The following is a 27,916-nucleotide window of genomic DNA, read 5'->3' as shown; positions in this document are numbered from 1 at the left end:
TATGTTAATTGTTATTTTATTGTAGAGGAAAAAAATATCCAGACATATTTGTTAAATAACAATACTTCCTGACAAAATCACTCTTCAGGGTTTTTGGGCCTCACCATCTGGTCAGACATAGTGAGCTATCCATCACCCTTGTAATAAGCTTCATTAATGTTGTCATAAACCACAGGAAAACCCAAAGATTTTCTAAATGGCTTCCAAATTTCTGCATAGATGCCCTTAATAATTCCAAAGGTAAACAGTAGACAAATAGGTGGAGAAATTAGGAGCATAGCTTAGAGGAAAAAAATATGTTAACTTGTGAATCTAGAATAAAGGGTATAGATTAAGTGTTCATTATACCATTCTTTCAACTTAATTTTTTAATTGCAGACAGACTGAAAAGTTGTCTTAGTGGGATCATGCTATTTTTCCACACTTGTAAAAAATACAGCCAATTATTTCTTTTTAAACCAGAAATAGAAAATCAGTTCTCCCCCAGGTGATACTCACTTTTAATTCTGTTTAAAAAGGCTTCCAGAGCTTTCTGGAAAGTTTAAATTAAGGGCCTACAGTACACTGATATGGTTTTATAGTTCTTGGGAAGTGTTTGAGTCAAATTCTCATCGAAGGTCTGTGATGGTCACTGCTCTGTCCACAACAGTCACATGGCTGCAGCTCTACAACAGGGAAAGAGAAAAAAAAGGGAAAGTCCTGGAAAATTCTAAGAAGTCACTTTTTAAACCTTCTTGTTTAACATGCTTATTCTGGCTAGTGGTTTCCAGTCTGGAAGCCAGACTGCTATTTACTTGCGGTTATGATGAGAGCCCCGGGAATCAGTGACTCCCCAATCCCTATCTGTAGCCTCAATCAATGTGAGCCCGAATATCTTCACTTACTTTTCAATTGGATGTATATTCTAGAGTTGTTCATAAAAAATTTACATTTCTTCGAAAGAACTGATGAATTCATTATGTTTTTTTGGGGGGGTTACTGTGTCAACCAGCTAATACAGTGCACCCACTGTCACGTGGGGAATGCTTAGTTTCATCACGCAAAAGGGGTCTTTATAACTGAAAAACTGAAAATGTGGGCACTGTTTTTGCAGCCACTATTTCAACATCCTGGTACCCATTTATTATATTAAATGTACCCATCCTGGTACATTTATTATATTCCCGGCAGACTGACCTATTTTGAACAGATCTGTCAGAAAGCTCTTTCTCAAACTCAGCTGAGAACTGTCATTTTGTGAGGACTTAGTTTCAGTTCTGGGAGGCCCATGAAGCACACTTGATACCTTTTCATACAATAATTCTTCTTTCACTGAAAGTCAGTTTTCAGATCCTCCCTGAGGTTTCTCCTCTAAACATCCCCGGTTCCTTTCATGTGACAAGGTTCTGAGTCCCTTTTCCATACTGGTCACTTTTTGGTGAACCCAAAAGAAATAACACTCTATGGCCAGCATGGAGGGAAGCAACCTATCACATTAGATTTGAGGGACAAATTGAAACATACTGATCTTACCAGCAACTGAAACTTTTTATTCATGGACTATAACTTAGGAAAAAAAAGAAACCTTCCTAAGAAGGTCAGAAAAATAAATCCCTATTATTTAAGCAAAATTTCAGAATCAAATATACCTTACCAATCTTAAAGGGCTTTTTTCCTTTGAATTTCAATCTCTCACTGAAGTACAGCCTTAGCAACTGGCATTGATGAAGGAAAAAAACTAACATTTAATAAGCCAGCTACTGCACCAGGTACTTTCTTCAGTTAAGCCTCTTACCCTATAAAGTAGGTATTATCATCATTATCATTCCCCTTTCCAGATGAGTAGGCTGAGGCCCAGGAAAATTAAGTCTAATCCAAGATAGTCCTTAAATGGCAGAGCTACGACTCAAATCCATTCCTATCCCACACCGCTTCCCACGTATGTTCTTTTTAGGAAGACTTGCAAAGATAAATGACAAGGTTGATCCTCTGCGTGGGTCAGAAAGGACAATGCACCTCATCAGCTCAGACTGTCCTCCCTGCTTGATGCATAGCCCCAATTTCTTCTATGTAGATACGTACACAGAAGAGAGGTGGATCCTTGCTGTGTGGATGAAATCCTTTCTGGCGACAGGAAGAAATCTCCTCTAGCCCATGGTCAGTTAGTTTAAAGAATCCAGTTCTGCAATTAAAAAAAGCAGGCCCAGAATCAAGCAAAGGTGTTTCCCTAGTCCCAAATACACATGCACATGCACACGCATGCACACACACACACACGGAGTTTGTTTTGAGATAGCTTCAAAAGTGTGCTGGCACATAGGTCTCTTCTCTGCTGAATGAATCAGAGTTAGAGAATGACTCATCACTGCCACCACACTAGTTTGCTTGGAGAACTCATAGTAAATAACAGGATTTAGAATGAAAAAGAAGTTAACTGAGATAATCTGTTTAACTTTGAAATTCTTTAATTTGACACCAGTCTCTTAAAACTCCTATTGCTTCAAGTCAAACACTTTAAATTTCTTATGTCCTTTTCTCAGAAAAGCATCAAAACTGTTGCTTTGGCTATCTTTTTTAAAACAAGCATAGGAGGTGTATCAGGATATGGTGCTTAGAATGTAACTTTTAAAAACAGCCAATTACGACCACAATCTATATATTTTACAGAGAACAAGGTCTGCCAAATAGAAACGTTTCCTGAGAGGCTTTTCCCCACTATCTCCTTATAATGCCCCAAACCACATCAATGTACTTACTCTTGGAATTTGGGGGAGCAAACAATGGCTATTGACTCCGGCAACATCATCTGGTAGGAGCAATGAGTGTGTAGGTCAACACTGGAGAGGAAGGCGGTCTGTGTGGGATGAGTCTGAGAGGAGGAAAAAATGTCTGAGATGCCCCTCAGTGAGACAGCCAAGCCTGGCCCATGAAGGAAATAGAGCCAAAGAGCTCTCAGTTGGCCACAATCTCCTTCTCAAGCACAAAGCCACTGGCAATCACGATGGGGCAATGCCTGAAGTTCATTACTTTTTGAGCACTGTAAAGAAGTATGGCTTAACAGAAGTACATGAAGAAACTCATAATTTGAATGGACCATCAAGACTTATTTGGCCCCTCACAAGCTTTCTCTCTGCAATGGAGAGCCATCCATTCTGGAATAGATGGTAGACGCTGTTCAATACTTCAACATGGTAGAAGTCAAGAACTTAACAAACCCCAGGTGGGTGAATGATTCTTCTTCTTGGCAGAGGTCAGGCATGAGTGTGCAGCACTATAGGCAAAAATAACAAATGCTGTCCTATGGCTAAAGAATACCATCTAAGGATGTGAGAAGCCGGGGGCAATCAGGATTTCAGCGGTAGTTAAATCACACAAAAGACCCTTTCTTGTTTGGGAAAAGGACTAAGATATTGAAATTTGAGGGTAATCTATTACCCTCGAAATGTACATTCAATTGATCTCATTTGTTTTCAACCATTTAAAGTTTTACTGAGCACACTGTTAGTACACAAATGAACAGTCACATAATGCCTTATGCTCGTCTTAGAGGAGTATGAGTACAGATAACAAGAATGGAAAAAGAAAGCCCCAACAGGACTCAAAAAGTCTACCAACCTTCACTGACAGAAGGGCTAGAACATACGTGTACTTGATCAGTGTTCTCAAACCTGCTGTGTATGAAATGAAGCTCCCGAGGAGCCTGTCAAAAGCATTGGCTCCTGTGCCCACCCCTAGAAATATCCAACCGGAGACTTTTTTTTTTTTTTTTTAAAGCTCATTCAGGGGCACCTGGGTGGCTCAATCAGTTAAACATCTGACTCTTGATTTTGGCTCAGGGTTGTGGGATTGAGCCCCACATTGGGCTCCATGCTGGATGTGGAAACTGCTTGGGATTCTCTCTCTTCCCCTCTGCCCCTCTCCTCATCTATAAATAAATAGATAGACAGATAAATAGATAGTTAGAAAGTTGATCCAATGATTCTTATGTGCAGCCTCATCTAAGAAGCACCCCTCCACACAAAGCTGTGGCCAGCTCACTGCAGAAGAGGTCTGCAGGCCAGGAACAAGTCAGCTGAGTGCTATAGCAAATCCACACACAGGTCCTCTTGGGGCAGGTATGAACTTTGGTGACCACAAAGGAAAAATAGTGTCTACCTAATTATGAGATCCTACAGGACAAATGGCCTGTACCAACACCTTTCATCCCACAGTTAGAACAAGGAATTTTAACTGGGACAAATGAGGCCTATACAAGCTGATCTAGGCCTCTGACCTAAAGTTGGGTTAGCTGGAAAGACAATATAGAGGCACACAGCAGGAGCTCAATAAATAATTGTTAACCTAAATCAAAAAACCTTGTTTTGAGCCTCTATTCCCTTCTATTGTGCTTTCTCTTTCTCCTTCCCTTCACAATTGAATTTCTTGAAAAAACAGTTGTGTCCGTCATGCTGGAGACAGAGGAAGGCATTTTTATGAAGAGAAAACAATAAACCAAAGGAGCAGACATGAACAAGGAGATTCAATGCTGGGGGCAGCTTCCGCGCCTGGATGGGAGGGAGTAGCCACAGGACAGTGATGCGAGCTAAGGCAGGGCTGAGGCAAGCTGAGGGATGGCCATGAATCCTGGGCAGGAGGGTCACCCTGTAGCTGGTGATCAATATATGATCATACACACTTTTGGACCAGGGGACCTGGTTTACAGCTGGCAAAATATAGAAGGAAGAACTGATATTCTCCATAATCCTCTTGCCAAGTTTAGGATGTGAGCAAATCTCTGCTTTTTTCTGCTTTTAATCCCCAGTTGGGAAGGAATGGTACAGAAAGATCACTGGGGAAAAAAGCTGAAATACTGTCAACTTCAGCTCTAAATTTGTTCCTAGCTGGACCCTCAGCTACAATTTAGAAATCCTTTTATTCATTTGGGGCTGAGTTCTACCTGCAGTCTAAACAGTAATTACCCAAACATTCCCCCATCTCCTCCAGTTCCTAAAACCACCTGTCTCCTCTGGCCAGGCAGAGCATCTAGATGGCAACCCTGCTGAATCAAATGAATTCCATCAACCCCTCCAAACAGAACCTCCAAAATCTCTCTGTCGCTTTCTTTCTTCAATTCTGTCTGAGTGTTTTCTCCCCCATAAGAAGATGAGCCCCCTTCTTGTACTTTTGATTGAATACATTCCTACCACCACATTACCTCGTCTCTGTCCCTCTACATCTCCTCTCTTGGCTCCACGATGCTCCACTGAGCACCGCTGGCTCACTGGGCATACAAACACATTCACACAACTACACACAAGAATGTAGATAAGCCTTTAAAATGTTAAGCAAAAGAAGCCAGACACTGAGGAATACATATCATGATCCTATTTACATAAAGTTGAAAGTCAGGCCAAACTAAACTGCCAAGGTCAGGGATATACAAATAGGTAGTAAAACTGTTAAGAAAGCAAAGGATTTCCAGAAAAGGTGGGAGAGAGGTTACCTGTGTCAGAGGGCAAGTGTGACAGGGCAAGACCATGGAGCGGGAGCATGCCTCTCACAATGTTCTAATTCTTCACATGGGTCATGCATGTACGTAGATATTTGCTTCATGATTCACTGAAGTGTACCTTTATCTTCATGTCCTTTCTTACGCTTTGCCAATATAAAGGTTTCAAAAAAAACCAAAATCAAACCAAAACACAAGTTCAAGCTTTTCACACTAAACCATAAATCAAGCAAATACTCTCTCAACCTGGCTATTCCTTAAATCACCATCCCATTTTTTCCCTTTTCCCTGTGAACTAAACTCCTTCCAAAAATAGTGTACATTTCACCATCAGCACAACCTCAATCCCCATTACTTCTTCAAATTCTATAGCATTCCTCCTCCTCTGCCTTCGGTGCCTTAACACACTGCCTGCCCTCCCCCTGCTCTTCCATCTCTCTGCTTCACAACCAACTATTATTCCCTATACTTCCCTGGGGGGCCTGCCCCCAACCTACTGGTGAATCTCTTCTTACTCTCCAATCACCTCCAGTTCCAAGGCCTCCCAGGTCAGTTCTGTGCAGAGGTCTCCCAAATCCACTTCCTACCCTGACCTTGCTCCCAAGTCCCAGCCACATTTCCAACTGCCTGCTAATTACCTCCACTGACAGAAAGCCTCACACATACTTTAAATTCAACATGCTCAAAACTGAACCCACAATTTATCCCACTTCTCAAGTAAGTTATCCTCCTGGAGCCCCTGTTTCTGATAATCACTGCCACCCCCATGAGTCAGGCCTGCTCTCTAAGTCACCACTGGCTTTTACTCATCCTCCTCTTGCTCATTACCCACATCCTCTGAAATCCTACATTCATCTCCTTCCCAAATGCAATGTCATCACCCTAGCTCTCATCAGTAGATTCTATCATCCCTGAAACCTCTTATATGATCTCCCTGCCTTGACCTACTTTAAAACAGCTTTTATTTTAGATATTCTAAAGAATGGTTTTGAGCATAGCCTTGCTCTATTAAAAAACCTTTAAAAACTTACTATATAAGAACTATTTTTTAAAAGATTTTATTTATTTATTTATTTATCAGAGAGAGAGAGAGAGCATAAGCATGCAGAGGCAGAGAGAGAAGCAGGCTTTCCTCTGAGCAAGGAGCCCAATGTGGGACTTCATTCCAGGACCCTGGGATCATGACCTAAGCCAAAGGCAGCGGCTTAACCAATTGAGCCACCCAGCCATCTCAAAAGAAGAACTATTTTGCCTATCTGCCCAGGACCCCCCAGAACATTGCTCTAATGCATCATATTAAAGCTTATCGACCAATTTCCTGATATGAACCATGAACCCCAACAAACCAGACCTCTCAATGTCTCAGGAACATAGTCTGCTTATTCCAGTGCTACCCCCTGCACATGGAATTTTCTCTCGGCCTATCTTGTCAAAATTCTGGGAAATCAAGCCAGGTGCAATCCTCCCCTCCAAATTCCATAGTGCTGTTTGCACTTCTGGAAGCACTTGGCACCTTCTGCCACATGTGAAGAGTGATTACTTGTCTCTTTGTCTAGTCTCCTTTATGAGACTAAAGCCCTGTCTTACTCAAATTTGTATCCTCCGGCAGATAAGAAACAAGTTTTCTGCCACTCCCATACTATATAATAGGGGGTACCCAATAGAAGGCAAATATGTAGGTCATGGAATGCAGACAGGAGGGGCACATAGGACAGCCTCTTGGGTCAGTATTTCCCAAGTCTAACATACAAGTATGTGTAATCTTCCTAAATCCAGAAATGAGTAGACTCGTTTGTAAGTAAGCCTATCACAAAACATGAAAAGTAGCTTGGTCTGTGGAGTGAGGAATTGAAAAAGAATAGGAAAAAAAAAAGTAGAAATGACCTCTAGGAATGGAATTACATTTTACCTAAATATCACCTCTAGGGGTGGAATTACATTTTACTTAAATATCACCAGACTACTCACAATAAGCAAACCCTTGAAAATCTGCCATAGTGGTGACCCAACTGGTTTACATAAATATATATGCTGTTTTAACAAAGACCAAATGCAAACATCTGAATTATCTTCCTTGGCTCATTAAAATAGTTTGATTTATAAACCTTTCAGGAACATCATTTGTGTGAAGTAGGCATATACTCGAGGCCAGCATCTTACCACCATTCATACTCACAGGGAAATTGGGACTTTACAGGAAATAAGTTCATTTTGATTAAATTAAAATTTTTTTAAATTAAATTTTTAAAAATTAAAAAATTTTTTAATTTAAAAAGAAAATTTTGGGGGGGGCGCCTGGGTGGCTCAGTGGATTAAAGCCTCTGCCTTCGGCTCAGGTCATGATCCCAGGGTTCTGGGATCCAGCCCCACATTGGGCTCTCTGCTCAGCAGAGAGCCTGCTTCCTTTCCTCTCTCTGCCTGCTTGTGATCTCTGCCTGTCAAATAAATAAAATCTTAAAAAAAATTTTTTTTTAATTAAAAAAATTAAAAAGCCCTAAGTAGTTCCCAGAAATCAGTACCGGAGTAGAAGCAGCCAAGTATGCGAGGGAAGTCGAGTGTGCCTCCGGAGGAGGGAAAAACAGTCACCTAAATAATCTGGCCATAGTTCACTTTGCTCAAAGAAAGAAAGAAGCAGCATGTTTATAACTTGGGGAGGGAGGAGGAGCCTGGCCCTCGGAGAGCTCGGGATTGCTTACATGGATCCAGCCCAGTGTGATGAGACCCTGCTGATCCTGTATGAGGAAGAGCTCTTCTTCGTTCTCGGTGTGGCAATAATCAGACCCGGCACTTTGCTTGGGGATGAGAACATGAGTAATGGTAAACTCATTCCTCATCTGTCAAAGGAGAAAACAGTTTGTCACCACTCCCTGGCACTTATGCAACCCCCCACTGTCACAGTAGTTTCAAGGTAAACATCTGTACAACAAAGGTCGTTCTTAAGCAGGCATGAGGACTGGTGCTCCCTGAGTCCCTCACTCAGTGATTTCCAACCTTGGAAATGCATGTGCACTGCAGGGGGCGCTCCACAAAGCCACAGGCACCCACAGTCCAGTGGGAATTTCCAGGGGGTGTCAAATGGGTCTACTTGTGGGTCCCAAGAAGCTCTGGGATAATACCATTTCTCTTCCGTTGCTTGAGTCTAAGGTAGTTTCCTCTTACTGGTTCTCTTAACCCTTCTCATTCTCTAAGGCTCAGTTTCAGTCTATTCCATTTCACTCATTTCTGCATTCAGCAGTTAGCAATGGGTTCTTCAAGTGCCTTTATTCAATTACATTTCCTTCCTCTGAATCCCTAGCGCTCCACCACATACACCATTCAGTGTGTTATTCATCTTTGGGTATATCTCCCATCTCTTCAAAATGCTTGGGTATGTTCTATGGACACATGCTATGTGCCTTACATGTTGGATATTCCCAGGCCTACCATAAAGCAGGTATGCAAAAACTGACATACAGGTAATGCTGGCTCTTCCTACCAAGTTTAGAATTATCTATTTCTTACTACTAGCATGAAAATAATCTGTTCAAGGGACCATGAAAATCAATAAAATGCAAGGTCATCACACTCAAGGTTAACACTGCATTACGCTATCCCCGGTTCCTTCTGCAGAGGGACTGTCGCAAACAGTAACTGACCCTGGATATCTTCTCTGAGAGTCACAGGAGGCCAAGGGGGAAAGTACAGTCTCAGCTCAGGAAAGCGTTTGGTTTTTACCAGTTTTCCACAGAGAATTCCACATGTCTCTACTCCTCGGGCTGTGTTGGCACTGGCTAACTGGAGGAACTGCGGGCAGAGCCTCTCGGGCACTGCCACATGGCGCAGTCCGTCGATTGTAGGAGCTGTCGTAGAGAAAGGAGAGAAGTCTGAGACCGGGGGAGAGCCTTCCCAAGCAGACTCCAGAGCTGGCAGTCCTGGGAGAGCAATGCCAAATCACTGGGGTTCCCCAAACTGTGGACAGTGAGTGGGGATCTCATCCTGACGGATGAGGAGGAGAGTTGTGGCCACAGAAACTGCAAGTGCATTACTTTAAAAAAAGAGGCTTGCACAATTCAAGTTAAGACAAAGGTGAACTACTCCTCAAACAAGTTCCTGCATTATTTAGAAATTCTCAGTTACAACCTAATATAAAGGATTTAAAAAAAAATCTCATTCAACTGAATTTTTATTTTTATTTTAAATCTCTCTTTTACCTCGCCTAAGAATATTGGTAAGTAGGACTTTCAAAGAAATATACCAGATATATTCTTCTAGGTAATGGAAAACACTTTGGGTAACGAATTCTGAATTTATTCATTTAGAAGAACGTTAAAATGCCAAAACAAAACAACAACAACAAAAACCCCCAACTGGTCCTCAAAAGAGGCATGAATGCACAGAGCAGCTCAAAAGCCTAGTTCAGAATGCCAAGAATGGGCCCAGTAGCTGGACATCAGGGAGAAGCCCTGTGAGAGACCACAGGCTCAAGTTAGGATGTGTCTTTCATAGTCACATTTTCATTGAAAAGAAAAGAGAAAAGAAAGGGGATGTTCTGTTTCTGCACATGTAACAGCAAGCTCCAAACTGCTGGGGAGGTAACAGACAGGGGAGCAGGCAGTCACATGGCGGTGGGACAGCAGCATGTGAAGATTCTGAAGGAAATGTCGGCACAGTCCTTTCCTTGCAACTCCACAACCACTCCCTGAGTGCACACCAGTGCGCTCACTGTGCTCAGCTCACAGGGAACACAAGTACGAGTAAGATTCAAGCCCCAACCAGGAAAAAGTTAAAATCTAGTTATTAGCAAATGACTACATCATCAGGGAAATTATCTCAACTGCATTATAGAAACTAGAGATTTGAGAGTCTTAAGGAGAACAGAGTCAGTTTAAATGAAGGGAAGGAGATCTGGCAAAACTTTAAGAAAAGCAAGGAAGGCAGAGATAGAGAAAGGGGATTTTAGGTTCAGGGCGAATGTTAACAAACCTCCTTGGATAAAATAGTCCAGGGGCGGTGCACCTGGGTGGCTCAGTGGGTTAAAGCCTCTGCCTTCTGCTCGGGTCATGGTCCCAGGGTCCTGGGATCGAGCCCCACATGGGGCTCTCTGCTCTGCAGGGAGCCTGCTTCCTCCTCTCTCTCTCTGTGCCTGCCTCTCTGCCTACTTGTGATCTCTGTCTGTCAAATAAATAAATAAAATCTTTAAAAAAAAAAAAAAAGTCCAGGGGCTGCTCTGGGAACGTGACAGCCAAATTTGACCAGAGCACAGAATATGGATGAAGGAAAAGCAGTGGGAGACAAGCCTGCCAAGTCCATGGGGAGAAATCCTAAAGGCCAGGATTCGGAGTCTGGAACCCCTTTACTCTTACGCTGTCCTTATAAATGGATCTTCTGCAAAGCTGACTTCCTTAACTACTACTTGAAAGTTCTTTCCCAAAATGATCTGTTCTACTAACCGAGGTATATGCACCATTTTGCTGCTACTGTTACTGTCTCAGACAGTCTCTCAGTGATGAGAGGAGGAAAGACTGCCAACAGTTTTTACGGCTAGCCCGAATCATCACCAACTACGTATAATATTGACCTTGACCAAGCTCCTTAAGGAATGGGATCATTTTTAGGGCAAGTGCAACTCTGTAGCCCATTTTTATTTTTTAAAAGTCAATTGTTAAATTATAAAGTGAAACTATAAATTTCAGATTCCCCTTCCAGAGGGCCAACAGTGTTCTCTAATTCACTGAACATTTTGAATCTCTGTAAAATCCTTAAAAGTGAAGGGTCTGACTTTCAAGGATATTATGAGCTCTTCAGAAAAGTGACCTGCTCCAGGTAAATTATATGGCTGAAGCAACAGCCACCTGCACATGACAGCCAGTGTCACAGAACCCAGCATGGCTATACTGACCAAAGGGGCTTCTGTGACCAGGGTCTAATGAGTGGGATCATGGAGGTGATCTTGGGCTGAAACCCACAGAATGACACTCTGCTTGGGAGCCAATGAGATGGAAGAGGCCAAGAGCAAGTGGACTCACTACTTTCTGAGTTGCTCAGTGCTCCTGGTTTCAAGGACCTGTCCACCACGGGTGGCTTGGCAGGCCTCACGGTCGTATTACAGTCTGTAGACTGTGCAGATGCCACAGGTGCCGGGGGGAATGCATCTGGGGAGGGCTTCTCCAAGTCCGGCACCAGGGGGCCGCCTAGGCCAGGGTCCACCTTCCCAAACTCCTGCACGATCTTCAGTCGCTCCTTTTCCAGCTCCTGGTTCCGGATCATCTCCTCAAAGGCATGGAACTGCTCTTGCTCCAACTGCTGCTGCTTCTGCTGGGCCACCCTCTGCTGCTCCTTCTCCAGCTCCTGCTGGATGGCCACGCTCCGTGCGAGCTCTTCTGCTTCCCTCTTCTGCAAAGAAGGATGAGGAGTCAGGCTTACACGTGACATTCAGGTGACTTCACACCTCAGGAGGACAAGGCTTTGCAGCACAGTGATTTCCTAAAATGTGCACCTGCTCCGGCCCGATTTCCCAACACAGACCTCGCGCTTCCCTCGGCAGTTCCACACTGCAGAATGTCACTGCTTCTGTCTAGCTGGCCACTGCAGACTGACTCTGCAAGGACAGTGAAGGTCCTGATCCCCTCACTCTCCTTCCTCAATGGCTCTTTACTAATGTATTTTCTTCTTTACTGAAATCTTGCAACTTACCGTCTATCCCTCATAATCTGTATCTAACACAGTTTTATTCTGACTGTGCTGTGCATACATTCTTTATCCCAAGCAAGGCTGCAAAAGAGAACCAAATCCAAACTTCACCCTGCTGTATCGGGGGTCTTTAGTGAATTTTAACCCAAAAGGAAGCCTCCAAAATTTTCCTGCTGATCAGTTCAATACAGAGTGACATTTTCAAATAAGAAATAGCAAGTAATAATCTCCTTCAATAAGGTTTTCACTCCCTCAGTCCCTTACAAATAGATGCCTCATAGCTGTTTACCGCCCTGCTAATTTGCAGCATCTGAGTTCAGAGAAGGGCTCAGCAGAGCACTACAAAATAACATGGAAGGGATCCCAATCCACAGTAAATATTCACATCTGACACAGACCACACACGTGCCTTGGGAGTTTCTCCACGTGTCCTAACTCTCCCTAACAAGAATCATTTGAAAACAGATTGAAGAGCAATCAGTTATTATAAACAGGTATAACCAAATGTGAATCAATACCCCAAAATTTGCTGATCTAAAAACCTGTCCTTAGGTTCTCACTCTAGATATAGCAAACAAAATTTCCTATTCCTCAAGTTACCCTGTAAGACAAGCAGGCTAAAACTATGTTAGAATTCTCAGCCTAAACACTTGTGTTCCACTCTTTTGAGTTTCTGGTCTTTGCTGAAAAAGTAAAATATGACAATAAAATCACAGGATCTGCTAAAATATCATATTGCAATGACAGGGCACAGCCTAAGAAACCACAATAATTTATTTTCTTTCTTTTTTTTTTTTTTTGCTGTTATATACTTACCTTTTCTTCATTATATTCTATATATTCTTTTGTATATCGTTTTAATAGCTCTTCCTTCAGCTCTTCTGCCTTGGGAAATGCAATTTCCTTCAACTTCTGAGACACAAAAACAGAAAACAGAGAATTAGAATAATTCCCAGCTAATTAAGTACAGAAGTAAAAAGACGTAAGTCAACTTGGCAATGGCAACAATGTATCCCAAAACAATGTAAAATACCCTCTACTATACCATACCTACTACCTCATAACAGATCTGACCTTATCTCCCATTGCAGGATTTGAAGCTCAGATGTGGACAACATTACTTTTACCTTGAAGTTAGTCTGTGCTGCTTTTAGATGGGCAACAGTGAAAGTGAAGACCCACCTTTACTGTGTCTTTCTTTTCAGGAATGACAGCCGATTTGTAATCTCGATGCTTTGGGAGTTTCTCAATAAAGAGCCTAAAGGAATGGATCAGAATCATTATCATGCAAAGAAAATGTCCAAATGTCCAACAGACTCTGAAGCAAAGCAACTCCCATGTCCTGCAGCCACCACAAGACGGCTTTACAGACATGGAGGAAGGGGTCACACAAACCCAGTGACCATGTTCCCCACCCACCTTCAACCTGTGTTTCTCTCCTCCCCTGAATCTGGTGTGCAGGAAGCACCAGACTCCCACAACTAAAAAGATGAGGGCGGGGGCAAACTTACCCTGTGCCCAAAAATTTACCTCCAAAGAGATTCTTTTCTTATTATGACCATGACAGGCTTCCAAAGGAAAGGGCCTCGGTCACAAATTCTTCTCCAAATAAGTCTGGCAACCAAGGGCAGAAGGCTGAGAAAATCCATGTTTTAGACTACTCTAGCCCTGTGACCTTAAATTTGGCTTCTTTTTCTTTGAGATTCATGTGCCTTCAAAGCAGAATATTCCTTGCATCATATTAAGCACTGAGATCCTTAGACAGTTCATGTGTTATACGTGTGTAACATGTGCATATTACGTGTGATGTGCATTACGGTCCTGATGAAAAGTTCTTAGAGAAACTAAGTGCTAGATTTTCTCTTCCAGTTTTATCCATAGCTGTAAAGCTCAGTGGGAAAAATAAACTGAATCAATTCACAGATCTCTAATGTTTATGATGTGGGAACAGTGGGAAGAGTGAAAACAAACAGAAGTTCAGTGACTTGTCACAGTCCAAAGTGGCAGATTCAGCAGGCCAGTTCGAGAGTCTACACTTCTAACCACTATATCACTCTGCCTCTACATGGCTCCAGAACGCCCAGAACTGTTGGAGGGGTACTGAACAAAGATGTCTTTTAATAGGATTAAGGTGTAATGAATTCAAACTGATACCCAAAACAAATCAGTTGAGGGGAGCTTACCCACAGCTCTAAAATACCACACTGTAGTTGGGACTAAATGATTCTTTTCCACTTTCTGCCCATGGGTAGGAGTAAACGGAGGAGGACGCCTCAGTAAGGGGAAGGAAGTCGACCTCCACCAAAGCAAACTCTTTTGAAAAGAGCCTCCTCTCTTGGTTCTATATTAGGCACATGAAATTTTCATTTCAATCCAGTTTGACAAGACCCTTCAGGCAGGGATGAATTCTAAAATCAAAATGATTCTAAAACTCTCCCCTTTGGGTTCACAGAGAAAGATATAAAACAATTTACTTGAAGTCTATATTTAAAATACAGATTCATTTGGGGGCACCTGGGTGGCTCAGTGGGTTAAGCCTCTACCTTCGGCTCAGGTCATGATCTCAGGGTCCTGGGATCGAGTCCCGCATCGGGCTATCTGCTCAGCAGGGAGCCTGCTTCCTCCTCTCGCTCTCTCTGCTTGCCTCTCTGCCTACTTGTGATCTCTGTTTGTCAAATAAATAAATAAAATCTTTAAAAAAAAACGACAGATTCATTTATTCACCCATCAAGCCCTGAAGAAGATATTAGGATAAATAAGGCTAGTTCTTATGTTCAAGACACCTATCTATAATTCAGTAACACTCTCTTGGCTCTACAAGACCAAGGTACCTGTTCCTAACTTTAGCAGGCTGAATGTGCTTTGTATGGAAGCCTGAATCAGCCCAGATAGCACCATGTAACATGACCACCACACTTAACATGCACTTGTGCTCCCAACCTGAAAAATTGAGAAGTGAGGCCAGAGGTTCCTGTGTCTTGTGCTTCTCTGCAAGTCCCTCTAAAGCCAGCATAGTGCCTGTATGAAGAGGCACTCAATAAATATCTGAGCAATAAAATGGTCTTAAAACCTTCAGATGAGGTGAGTAAAGAAAGAAACCTGAAGTATACAAAAGTGCATTTGGTATGCCACCTGGTATGTAAGAAAGGGGGACAATTCTCTATGTGTTTGTACATATATTTTAAGTACACAGTAATACAGGAAATCAAGGAAAGTAGAGGGCAGGGGAAAGAGAGTAGATGGGACAAGAGTGGGAGGGAGACCTCTCACCACACACCTCTATTATTTTGATGTTGAACCACGCAGTGGAATCTAGTTTATAAGGTAAAACTTCTAGACAGGTACATGAATACCTTCCTCTTGTTCCAGCAACCATAGTCAATTCTCTGAATGGGGACCATATGGGCAGAAGGGTCTCTTGAAACCAGAACAGGCAACCTAGCCCATTGTCTGTACAGGAGGCAAGTGCTCAGCGGGGAGGGAGCAGGCTCTGGAGCCATGCTGCCTGGGCTCAAATCCTGGCTCAGCCACGACTAGCTGTGTGAACTCCGCCAAGTTACTCAGTCTCACTACCCTTCAGTTTCTAGATATATACTCTATATACGGAGACAAACTAGCACTACCTGATAGGGTTGCTGGGACGCTTAAAGAGATTTTTTTAAAAAGTGCTTAATGAGCACTGGGTGTTATATAAGACTGATGACTCATTGACCTCTACCTCTGAAACTAATAATACATTATATGTTAACAAAGAAAGAAAGAAAGAGAAGAAAAAGAAAAAATAAGTGCTGAGCACAGTGCCTAGCACATAGCCAACATCTGCTATGATGGTTATGTAAGTTATATGACTGTTTTTACTAATAAATAAACAAAAAGTGTGAATAAGAACCAATGAAGATGTTAACACCAGGGCTAGAAGTGTTGTAGGCACAGAATATCTGTGGCCCAGAGGTATACTGTTCTCTAGGGTTAGATCTTGTTGCAGCTTAGAGAGGGGAAACATACCAAAGCAAAGATGTATTGGCAAGAACACAAGCAAAACAACCAGTTGGGACAATGGGGATAAAAAGAGATACACAGAAAAGGAAATACAAAAGGTAAACATACAAAAGGGTATTCAACTTTACTTACAATGAAAGAAATTCAAATTAAGACAAGTTACCATTCCCATATATCAGATTGGCAAAAGTTTAAAGGTTGATTATAACCAATGTAGACAAGAGGAAAGGAAATGGGTGTCCTTACACACTTTAAACAGGACTGTAATTTAATAATACATTGTATTACCACAGGACTGTAATTTTCCTGGGGGTGGGGAGAGACAACTATTCACATTTTAAAATCTGCATATCCTTTAAACTCACAAATATACCTCTAGGAATTTATCCTACACAACAGTACTAAAATATACATAAGACTATTCAATATAGCATTGGTCATAAAAGTAGGGAAAACTAAAAAATTAAATGTCCATCAATAAGGGATTATTTAATAAATTACATTGCACCCAAATGTGAAGAACAACATAATCATTCACTCATTCATTCAACATATTTATTGAGCATCTACTATGGGATTTGGCAGTGAACAAAGTCATAAATCCCACCTCATAGGGTATGTGTTATGGGGTGGGCAGATAAACAATAGAAGAAAAAATATATTGATAATCAGTGCTAGAAGTCATTAATAGGGAAGGAAAACAGGAAGTGACAGGAGAGGGAGTGGGATTTTATACAGGGCAGCTAAGGAAAGCATCACTGAGAAGACATTTAATTAAGCCAGGAAGAGACGAAGCCATGAAGAGATCTGGAGCAAGACTGTTCCAGGCAGAAATGAGATCAGTATGACTTGATACAGAAAGATATGACTGTTAAGAAGGCAAGTTGTAGGGCGCCTGGGTAGTTCAGTCGGTTAGGTGACTGCCTATGGCTCAGGTCACAATCCCAGGGGTCTGGGATCAAGTTCCGTATCAGGCTCCCTGCTCTGTGGGGAGCCTACTTCTCCCTCTCCCTCTGCCTGCCACTTCCCCTGGCCTGTGCTCTCTCTCTGTCAAATTTAAATAAATAAAATCTTAAAAAAGAAAGAAAGAAAGAAAAGTTGTAGAACAGAATATACTGTATGAGCTTATTCACATTTTAAAAAACAAGAATAAACACATGAGCCTAAGTGCTTGCACGGACAAACATTTCCCTCTACACACAAGAAATAAACAGTGGTCATCGCTAGTGGATTCTTTTCACTTTAGTATTTCCCTGGCTGGGTGGTTTGAAAAAATAATTGTTTTGATCATGAATATTAATTTTCCATACAAGAAACTATTTCAGAGAGTCCAGCAGAAACTCTATAACATGGAGGGACGAAGGACTCTCCTCTCCTCTCTCCCAATCTTAGAAATTGATCAGCAAAGTGAGCATGATCATAGACTCTAGTCTGTAAGCCCCGATCCCAGAAGAAAACATTTTCGATACAGGGGACAGACCATTTTCAGCAAGCAAGTCTGTGCTATAGGAGGCTTGCACAGGAGACAAGAATTGCCTAAGTTCTGTGTAACTCCCTTCTATGTAGCCTAGTCAATGACCATAAAAAGCTGTGAAAGAATTCACCGCCTGGATTATTGTCTGTGCTCATCATGAAAATATGTACTGATTTAATATGCTGAAGATCCTGTTATACCGGGGTCTGCAAAAGGCAAAGCATTCCTACAGGAGGGAAAACCTCTGAGAGGGAAATGTAATTCAGATCATTCAGATGCCTGAAGTGTCCCAGGGAAAAGAACAAACATGCCTTTTAAAACCCGGAATTAAAGTACCCACAAAAGGTCTAGAACAACGACTTGCAATAGTGGGGGAGGCAGAGGAGTGGTGAGGGAGATGCCCGCTCCCCTCTCTCCTCTCTCCGCAGTTGTAATAACTGCCGAAGTGAGCCACTGTTACTGACAAGAATATACCAAGAAAATGAAGTGGAAAACAGACTGAGAATATTAAGCCAGAACTTTTTTGCAACTCCTACGGCTTGTCAGTTCACAAAATCAGAATCAGGGTCTTAAAGATACCGGCGAGAAAAATGAAAGTAGCTACATTTATTGCTTCAGGTCAAGCCAATCCAACAAAGTCCCAAATCAAACTCCAAATCTATCAAGGCAAGTAAATGAGCTGCTTCATCCCACCCCCTTCTCACTGAGCTCTCCTCCTGGCCCATTTTGTGGTATTAAATGGTCCCATCAGTGGGAACCACATACAAGGACAGATTCCCCATAGTGATCTTGCTGTCAACATGGATATTCGTGTCACTCAAAGTAACCACAGGTCACAGGACAAAATCGATTTAAGTATCTGTGTACTCTTAATCCTACGCCCACTTGCCTAGCCAAGAGCTTACTGCTACAGTTAAGCTCTTTCTTTCTGTGCTGTACCATCGGCTTCCCCTTCTCCACAGGTTCCTTTCCATCAGCAAAGAAACATGCTCCAGAATCTCCCATCTTAAAATACCACACATTCATGCGCTCCTTGTCCCTCTTCAGTTACTCTCTTCACTCTCTGTCCAAACTCCTCCAAAGAGTTATCTATGCCAGGGCCTGGCAGAGTACAACTAGTAGGTCAAGTCTGGCTTGCCATCTATATCTGAAAATGAAGTTTCGTTGGAACACAGCCACACCCATTCGTTCATGTGTTATCACACTACAGAGCTTGTGACAGAGATCAAATGACTGCAATGCCAGAAACATTTACTCTCTGGCCCTTTATAGAAAACATGTGCCGACCTCCGGGCTATACTCATGGTCTCTGCTTTCCTAGCGTCCATTCACCTTTCATCCCACCCCGATCCAATGTCTTCTTAGTCCTTTCAGTGAAACCTGTTTACTAAGATCACCAGTGACATCACGACACCAACCCCAACACCTGACCCACCCCATTTGACCCATTCTGACGCAGCTGGCCACTCTCCTGCAAATACCGGCCTCCTTTGGCTCCCATGACACCATTCTCTCCTGGATTTCCTCCTGCCTCTCAAACCTCCCTTGAAGTCCCGTCTGCTGGTTCTCTCCACCTAACCAACCTCGAGGCTCTTCCCATTCTATAGTCTCATTATCAAGGTTTCTTGATCTTTGAATGTGTCATGAATCCTCCTAGCATCTGATGAAGCCTATGGACTCCTTCTCAGAATAATTTTTTAAAGATATAATATAAAACATGAAGGATTAGAAAGCAATTCTACTGAAATACAGTTTTCCAAAATATAGTAATTGTATTGTGTGCTTCTTTACTGATATTTTGTTAATACATTAAAAATCAGCATCTACTTGTGGCTTTAATAACTGTACTGTAATTCAGAAGTAAAGGTAAGTGTAAATGCTATTTTTGGATATCAACATCAGTCATAATGTGCTACAAAATATCGACTCTGGGGCGCCTGGGTGGCTCAGTGGGTTAAAGCCTCTGCCTTCGGCTCAGGTCATGATTCCCAGGGTCCTGGAATTGAGCCCTGCATGGGGCTCTGCTCAGCAGGGAGCCTGCTTTCCCCTCTCTCTTGCAGCCTGCCTCTCTGCCTACTTGTGATCTCTGTCTGTTAAATAAGTAAATAAAATCTTTAAGAAAAAAATATCGATTTCTCCCGGTGGTGACAGCATTACAAATATTATTAATACTACTGTGCAAAATGGAAGGAAATGCTAAATTTCAGTGAGAGGTTAGCAAACAAGAAAAGTTGTTCCCAAATGAATTCATGGAGAATAAATTCTATCGATGAATCCCTGTGGGGTTCCTGGATCTCTGATTAAGACCTATCTGCCAGAAGATCTCAGCAGCTCTCAAGGCTTCAGAACCACTCATATGCCGAGGACTTCTGAGTTTGTATCTCCAACCCAGACCTCTCCTCAATTCAGACTGGTACATCCAACTTCCTACTGGATATCTCAGAGGCATATTAAACTTAACACCTTAACATGTCAAAGAAGCCAGGCCTGAACTCTTGAATCTCCTCCCCTTTGAATCTCTTCCCTTGAATCTCAACCCACCTTTTTTCTTTCTTTCTTTTTTTTTTTTTTAAAGATTTTATTTATTTATTTGAGAGAGAATGAGAGAGAGAGCGAGCATGAGAGTGGGGAGGTCAGAGGAGAAGCAGACTCCCCACCAAGCAGGGAGCCCAACGCAGGACTTGATCCCGGGACTCCAGGATCATGATCTGAGCCGAAAGCAGTTGCTTAACCAACTGAGCCACCCAGGTTCCCTCTCAGCTCCTTTTCTATACCATTCTCCCCATCTCAGTAAATGCGCCCATACATCCTAAAGTTACTCAGGGCAGAAACCTGAGGTCAGGGGTGCCTGGGTGGCTCAGTCCTTAAGCGTCTGCCTTCAGCTCAGGTTATGATCCCAGGGTCATAGGATCAAGCCCCGAGTTGGGATCCCTGCTCAGTGGGAAGCCTGCTTCTCCATCTCCCGCTCCCCATTTGGGTTCCCTCTCTCATTGTCTCTGTCAAATAAATAAAATCTTTAAAAAAAGAAACCTGAGGTCAACCTTGACACCATCCTTCCCAAACTATCAGTCAGTCCCATTGACTCTACCTCCAAAATGCCCAATCCACTTGCTTCATGGCATTGCCATCAGTCTCTTCCTTGAATTGCCATGAGAGTTTCCTAACTCTTCTCCCTGCCTTCTCTTAACACACCTTCCACCATTTACCACATAGTAGCCCAATTTATATTTTTTGGAATATAAGTAAAATTAAGTCATAACCTCACTTAAAACTCTGCCATGGCTTCTAATGCTGTCGAGATAAAATGCAAACCCCCATGGCCTGCGTGATGTGGCCCCACTTGCCTCTCCAGCCTCATCCCCTTCTCCCTCCTCCCTTGCTACACTCCAAACACAATGATGTTCCTTCATTCCTCAGAACACACAAAGGTATTTCCTACTTAAGAGCTCTGAACACACAGTAACACCTGTTTCAAACACTCTGCTCCATGCTCTTGGAAAGACCAACTCCGTGGCATCCTTCAAGTTTTAGTTTAAATTTTACCTGCTCAGACAGACCTTACCCTATTTGATACCCTTGGTTAATCTCTGTCCAGCACTCTCTTTGTCGCTTTCCTAGCATTTGCCTTACTCTGACATTTCTTTGCTTACCTGTTTATTGTCTTCTCCCATAACTACAAAGATACACCATGAAGGGCAGGGGCCACTTACTTCCTCTGTATCCAGGACTTAGAGCAGTGCCAAGTGGACAGCAGATGAACACAATACATATTTGTCAAATGAATATGGTCCTTGACCTCAAAGCACTTGCTATGAGAGGCTACAGGACCCAGAAGGTTCTCCAGAAAATACTGGAGAGAGTGATTCCATGATTCTATTTAACTTTCTCAACCATGATTTTTTGAAGAACTGTGCCCCATGGCCTCATTCTGGGAAAACTCTCTACCAGATTACTGGAAATATACAAGAATATTATTTCTACCAGCAGTAGAAGAAAGGGACAGTAGTGAAAGAAACTTCTCAGGAAAATAAGTTTTGTGCCTACTACGTCAAGGAATAAAAAACTCGTAATAGCAAAGAGAGACAAAAATGTAATTTAATTCTATGTAACTTTATCAACACTGAGGTCACATAACAGGGCATGATGGCGTGGATGGCCTGCATGATCTCTGAGGAGACAGGGACTACTTCCTTTTTTTTTTTTTTTTTTTTTTTTTAAGATTTTATTTATTTATCAGAGAGAGAGAGGGGGAGAGAGCGAGCACAGGCAGACAGAATGGCAGGCAGAGGCAGAGGGAGAAGCAGGCTCCCTGCTGAGCAAGGAGCCCGATGTGGGACTCGATCCCAGGACGCTGGGATCATGACCTGAGCCGAAGGCAGCTGCTTAAGCAACTGAGCCACCCAGGCATCCCAGACAGGGACTACTTCTAAATTGAAAAAATAAAGAGACAACAGCAGTCCCTTTTTCTACCAAAGGGACTCTACAATCAGAGTATGAATTCCGGGAAGTCCACTTGTAGGCTACTTTTCTTCAGAACACCGGTTCTCAACTGGGCCATCAGAGACCACCAGGTAACATCTAGAGACATTTCTGGTTGTCACAACTCAGGGAGGGGATAAGGGGTGCTATTGGCATCTAGTGGACAGAGACCAGGGGTGCTACTCAACACTCCACAATGCACAGACAGTACCCATAACAAAGAACTATTCTGCCCCCAGATGTCAACGGTACCAAGCTTGACAAACCCTACTGCCGAGCAGTATGTGATCAAAAACTGAAAAGGGGGGGTGCCTGGGTGGCTCAGTGGGTTAAGCCGCTGCCTTCGGCTCAGGTCATGATCTCAGGGTCCTGGGATCGAGTCCCACATCAGGCTCTCTGCTCAGCAGGGAGCCTGCTTCCCTTCCTCTCTCTCTGCCTGCCTCTCTGCCTACTTGTGATCTCTCTCTCTCTCTGTCAAATAAATAAATAAATCTTTAAAAAAAAAAAAAAAAAAACTGAAAAGGGTGCCTGGGTGGCTCAGTGGGTTGGGCCGCTGCCTTCGGCTCGGGTCATGGTCTCAAGGTCCTGGGATCGAGTCCCTCATTGGGCTCTCTGCTCGGCAGGGAGCCTGCTTCTATGCCTACTTGTAATCTCTGTCAAATAAATAAATAAATAAAATCTTTAAAAAAAAAAACTGAATGTGATACAACTGAAATGCATTTATTATTTCAGGGAGGACATGTAAGAAACTAGTAAGAGGAATTCCCTCTGGGGAAGGGCACTGAGAGTTTGGGGAAAAGGGAGGGTTAGGGAGACTTACTTTTTAAATATATATACCCTTTTGTGCCTTCTGAATTTGCACCTTGTATACATGTTATCTATTCAAAAAAGAATAAAAAATAACCAAAAGATAGTCAATGTGGCTTAAACTATGGTCTCAACTCTAGCTTCAACTCACAGAACATTATCAAAAACAAACTAAAAACAAGACCAATGTCATAGATGAATCCTAATTAAAGAGTTAAAAAATCTAGGGGTGGGCGCCTGGGTGGCTCAGTGGGTTAAGCCGCTGCCTTCGGCTCAGGTCATGATCTCAGAGTCCTGGGATCGAGTCCCGCATCGGGCTCTCTGCTCAGCAGAGAGCCTGCTTCCCTCTCTCTCTCTGCCTGCCTCTCCATCTACTTGTGATTTCTCTCTGTCAAATAAATAAATAAAATCTTAAAAAAAAAAAAAAATCTAGGGGTGCCTGAGTGGTTCAGTTGGTTGAGCATCCGACTCTAAATCTCAGCTCAGGTCTTGATCTCAGCATCCTGAGTTCAAGCCCCACGTGGAGCCTACTTAAAAAAAAAAAAAAAAAAAGTTAGATCTGAGCCTTCTCACTCTGAAGTGTGGAACAAAGCATATCACAAAACCCAGAGCCTACTTCCTCACATATAGAATGGGAAGACAATGAGCTCTACCCCATGTACCTAGAACTATGAACATCACATGAAACAATGCAGGGGAGGGGCACCTGGGTTGCTCAGTTAGTTAAGCGACTGCCTTCAGCTCAGGTCATGATCCCAGAGTTCTGGGATCGAGTCCCACATCAGGCTCCCAGCTCCATGGGGAGTCTGCTTCTCCCTCTGACCTCTCCTCTCATTCTCTCTCACTCTGTCTCTCTCTCGAATAAAAAAAAAAAATTATGGGCGCCTGGGTGGCTCAGTGGGTTAAGCCGCTGCCTTTGGCTCAGGTCATGATCTCAGGGTCCTGGGATCGAGTCCCGCATCGGGCTCTCTGCTCAGTAGGGAGCCTGCTTCCCTCTCTCTCTCTCTGCCTGCCTCTCCATCTACTTGGGATTTCTCTCTGTCAAATAAATAAATAAAATATTTTAAAAAAAATTTTTTTTAAAAACCAACAATGCAGGGGAAACACTCTATGAACTGTAAGAGTCATACAAACACATTACAGTCATTATTTTTCTAAAGGTCCTGGTATCATGAAAGAACAAGGCTAGATGAGACCCTTTAACTTTATTCCCTTCCTAAATTACACATCATTTCATCATCACTGGGGTTTTACAAGTTGTTCCCTGTTAATTGCACTGCCATCTTCTATTTATGCTGCCTACCTAAGATGCTAAGTAACTCAAGAGAAAGGTCTCATGATGAGCCACACAAACTGTAGGTGGTCAATATCTATTTGATGATTTGTATGATCATAATAAAGGTTAAGAAGAAAAACCTTTTTTCCTGAATCACTCAGTTTGTGACAAAAGCAGCAGAGATGACAAATTTTGGCTCTGCTAAACCTCAACAGTAATCCTATGATTAGCTGCCTTAATAAAGAGAGCATAGGAAAAACATTCATCAATACAAAACATGTAGTTTAACCATCCTTTCTCTTGCCTAACAGCTGGGCCACGTGGGCACAGGCCAAAAAGCTAGGTCTCTTACTCATGAAATCACTGAGTCATGAAAATAACACTTTCAGTACTCATAACTTTGAATGTCAAGGACAGTCAGTATGTAGGAGCTGCCTGCAAAGAATGATTAATGCTAATGATGTTGTAAAGTTCTCTAGTTTTAGCAATTCCGAGCAGAATAAATGAGCACAAGAGCAGAATGAGTGAGGCATCAGTCACCAGAAAAGAAAAAGGAAACTGGAGGTGTCTTACGTGATATACTTGTTATAGAGGATGAAGGCGTGTTCAATGTTGCCTTCCTCAGAGTAAATGGATGCCATTCGGATAATCTCGACTCCAGAGCGGAAGTACCGTCGGGGTGGAATGTCTTCATTTATCTCCACTGCGCTACCCATCTGGGAGAGGGCCCTCACCCGCTCTTCGGGTGGAAGGCTCACATCTCCATGGTCAGACATCAGGGCCAAGAAGTTCTGAGACAGAAAAAACAGGTGGCATCAGCACCATGGTCCCCATCACCCCAACACAACCTAGCACACAGCATGGTTAGCCCACAAACTTCTACCTTACAGAGAAATTAAGAGAAAAATACCATATGCTTGTGGCTTGTATCAGATAAAATCTCTTTCCCACAAGAAGGCTGAGACCCTCGAGGAAGTGCCTATCACAATGATCAAAGCATTGGCCGACTTAAAACCCCACAAAACCTGTGCCATGATTAGGTGGTACAGGGAGTAAAACTATAATGGGGATTTGGTTCTACCCTTTAATCATTCCCTATCATGAGGTGGCCCTGCTCTCAGCACCATAAAAAGATGGATGGTATCTTATATTTTTTGCGCTACTTCTCCCACCAGCTACCCACTTTCATCTATCCCAGAACTTTCAAGATGATTGTTAACTGATTTCAAGTTTGGTCATTTTCATTTAATGAGTAATGACACTTTCCCATGGTGTACTTTTTCATCTCTGAGCACATGGTGAGGGGAACTAGTCTGGGAATGAATGCAGAACAATTCTAGTTCTGCTCACTAAACCCCTCTTTCGGTCAATCCACAACATCATTCATCATGTCATCATGGTAATGAATTTAGACCTGAAAAACAACTTACTCAAATCTATCCTCAAAGACTAAGCACTCTTCAAATAACAAAAGGGCACAAAGGTAACTCGGTACTCAAAAATAAATAAGTAAGTAAATAAATAAATAAATAAAACAGACCCACAAAAAACAGGGAGGGAGTTTTCCCTGCTTCGAACTGCAGTAATTCTACAATCTTTCTAGATCTCATTCTATTGCTACAATCAGATTCCAACTCCCAATTGGTATGACTCTACATCATTTTCAAAAAGAATCTGGGTACTTGATACACACTGAATTACAGCCCACCCTAGCCAGCATGCTCTAGAATATACGACTAGAGTAGAACCCATTTTGGAATTTAAGGCCCTCTAACAAGTGGTCCCACTTTGTCTTTTCAGTCTTAAACCTTACTCCTTCCCATCAGAGATCTTTCCCTTCAGTCAGGATTCTAATCTGCCCAGAAATCCTCAAATGTGTTTCATTGGTCTACCCACTGTTTTCCTGTTCTCCCCTCCAAGCCCTCCCTCGACGAGGCTTTTCTTGGTCAATTCCACCTCTAGGTCACACTTTCCCCAAGCTTCCTCTCTAAACACCCTCACGAGTAGTACAAAAGCTGTGCAGACTACCAGAGATGCAAAGGCCTTCCATCTCCCCCAAAGCCGTTTTAGAGGCTCAGAAAGCCGCTCAGCAAATCTAAAACCTCCCCAGGCTGCCTAATTAGTAAACTCGATCCAGAGCCCATTAAAGCTAACTGAAGCTTGTTGCGCCTCAGTACCTCTGGGGAGATGATCTGTAAGGTCGAGAATGGAACCCCCTCCCAAGGCCAGCGAGCGGTACTAGAGGGCTGAGCAACACTCCAGAGGAGATGCGGCATCCGCAAAAAAAGGAGAAGGTGGCATAAAGGACTGAGGAGGAAAGACGAGGTCAAAGGAAGTTGCAGGAACGAGCCGAGGGGGCGTATTCACGGGAGAGGGACCTCCTGACACCTGCTTGAGATCCCCTCCTTCAAGGCCCTCACGCCCAAGTTGCCAACCCAGGGACAAAATTATCCAAGGTTCTCGGGTCTTCAGAGCGCTGCAGGAGGAGACGCGCGGGGACGCGCGGGGACGCGCGGGGCCTGGCGGAGGCCGGTGCCGTCAGTGGCCTCGCGCGCGGCGGGCCGGGCAGAGGGCGCGGGGACGACAAGGCCGCAGGCCCCACACTCACGGCGGCCACTCCCCTTCAGAGTCCGACTATGCTCCGGGGCTCAGCCCCACCACATTTCCCGGACCCTTCCCCACCTGTCCCCGCGGACGACACTCGGAGCTTCCGGAAACGTCACATCCGGCGCGCGCCCCGCCCCTCCCGCCGGTCTACCCATTGCACTCTCAAAAACGCAGGACCCAGGGCGGTGAGCTGGTGGGAGGGGTTAGAACCGCCACCTCCCCCCTGTCCCCCCTCCCGCGAAAAAAGACTGCCAATGAGGAGAGAGCTCGACAGCGGCCATCTTGGTAAAGGAAAAGCGACAAGGTAGAGGGACAGCGAGTAGTTAAAGTAGTTAAATGATCAAGCTAACTTCTATTTGTGGAATTAATTTGACTTTGGGTCGAGTTTCCTGCCAGATAGCCCCTATACCACACTTACACAAATCCACAAATCAACATTCAAGAAGGGATTGGTGATGCAAGTACCTGGCTGAACTAAGCAAGTTTTCTAAATTGGTGGAAAAAAAAAAAAAAACCAAACTCTTGAAAATTTCTGCTTGTTTGTGTCACTTCCTACGCAAAATTGATAGCCTGAGGTATTTGGCAATCGCTTCTATTGCTTAGAAAAAAACTTGAGACTAACTTTTGAATGTTAGAACTCCAATACAATTTATTAAAAATGAGTGTTTGGGGCCCCCTGGGTGGCTCAATGGGTTAAAGCCTCTGCCTTTAGCTCAGGTCGTGATCCCAGTGTTGTGGGATAGAGCCCCACATCCGGCTCTCTGCTCAGCAGGAAGCCAACTTCCTCCATTCTCTCTCTGCCTGCCTCTCTGCCTACTTGTGATCTCTGTGTGTCAAATGGATAAATAAAATCTCTTAAAAAATAAAATTTTTTTAAAAAAATGAGTGTTTGGCTTCTAAGGGCCACGTGCCACGCATTGGAGACCGAAACTGTATGATGCGGTTCCTGCCCCTGCAGACAGGACAGGCAGCTGTTTACACCAAGTACAAACAGTGGCATATTCTCTGTATGGGTGTGTGTATGTATGAATATCTTGCACAGCTGCTTTCCAAAAAGATCCTTCAAGCCTGCTATCTCCGTATCAGGAGATTTTGTATATCACCACTCTGATACTTTCTGCTCTCTGGGGACACTCTA

General features: G+C 43.2%; 1 protein-coding gene across 5 annotated transcripts; it reads right to left on the bottom strand.

Annotated features, from left to right (window-relative positions):
- Window positions 1-26,946, bottom strand: STAMBP (STAM binding protein). 5 transcript variants are annotated; one of them, XM_059188074.1, is made up of 10 exons: window positions 26,854-26,946; window positions 24,745-24,962; window positions 13,319-13,394; window positions 12,953-13,048; window positions 11,473-11,839; window positions 9,182-9,306; window positions 8,164-8,301; window positions 2,736-2,848; window positions 2,062-2,161; window positions 1-665 (listed from the first exon to the last, which is right to left on the bottom strand). In XM_059188074.1, the coding sequence occupies exons 2-10, from the start codon at window positions 24,945-24,947 to the stop codon at window positions 609-611; spliced, it is 1,275 nt and encodes a 424-aa protein (XP_059044057.1). In that variant the 5' UTR covers window positions 24,948-24,962; window positions 26,854-26,946; the 3' UTR covers window positions 1-608. The 5 variants fall into 5 exon arrangements, 4 of the variants coding, with proteins under 4 accessions (XP_059044057.1, XP_059044058.1, XP_059044060.1 ...); XM_059188075.1 differs by having other exon boundaries at window positions 26,780-26,890; XM_059188077.1 differs by lacking the exon at window positions 26,854-26,946 and adding an exon at window positions 26,560-26,627.
- Between the last annotated feature and the right edge of the window lie 970 nt (window positions 26,947-27,916).

The sequence above is a fragment of the Mustela lutreola genome, chromosome 9, assembly GCF_030435805.1.
Source record: "Mustela lutreola isolate mMusLut2 chromosome 9, mMusLut2.pri, whole genome shotgun sequence".
Taxonomy (NCBI): Eukaryota; Metazoa; Chordata; class Mammalia; order Carnivora; family Mustelidae; genus Mustela; species Mustela lutreola.
The sequence above is the reverse complement of the archived record's forward strand: the minus strand, read 5'-3'. Positions and strand labels throughout refer to the sequence as shown.

Excerpts from the sequence above, each read along its gene's own strand:
- STAMBP (XM_059188073.1), bottom strand. The coding sequence starts at position 26,447 with ATGCCGCATCTCCTCTGGAGTGTTGCTCAGCCCTCTAGTACCGCTCGC. Across the intron at positions 2,849-8,163 it reads TCACACTGGGCTGGATCCAT|ACTCATCCCACACAGACCGC; the intron begins GTAAGCAATCCC and ends TCCTCCTCTCAG. Across the intron at positions 666-2,061 it reads AGGATCCACCTCTCTTCTGT|AGCTGCAGCCATGTGACTGT; the intron begins GTACGTATCTAC and ends TCCCTGTTGTAG.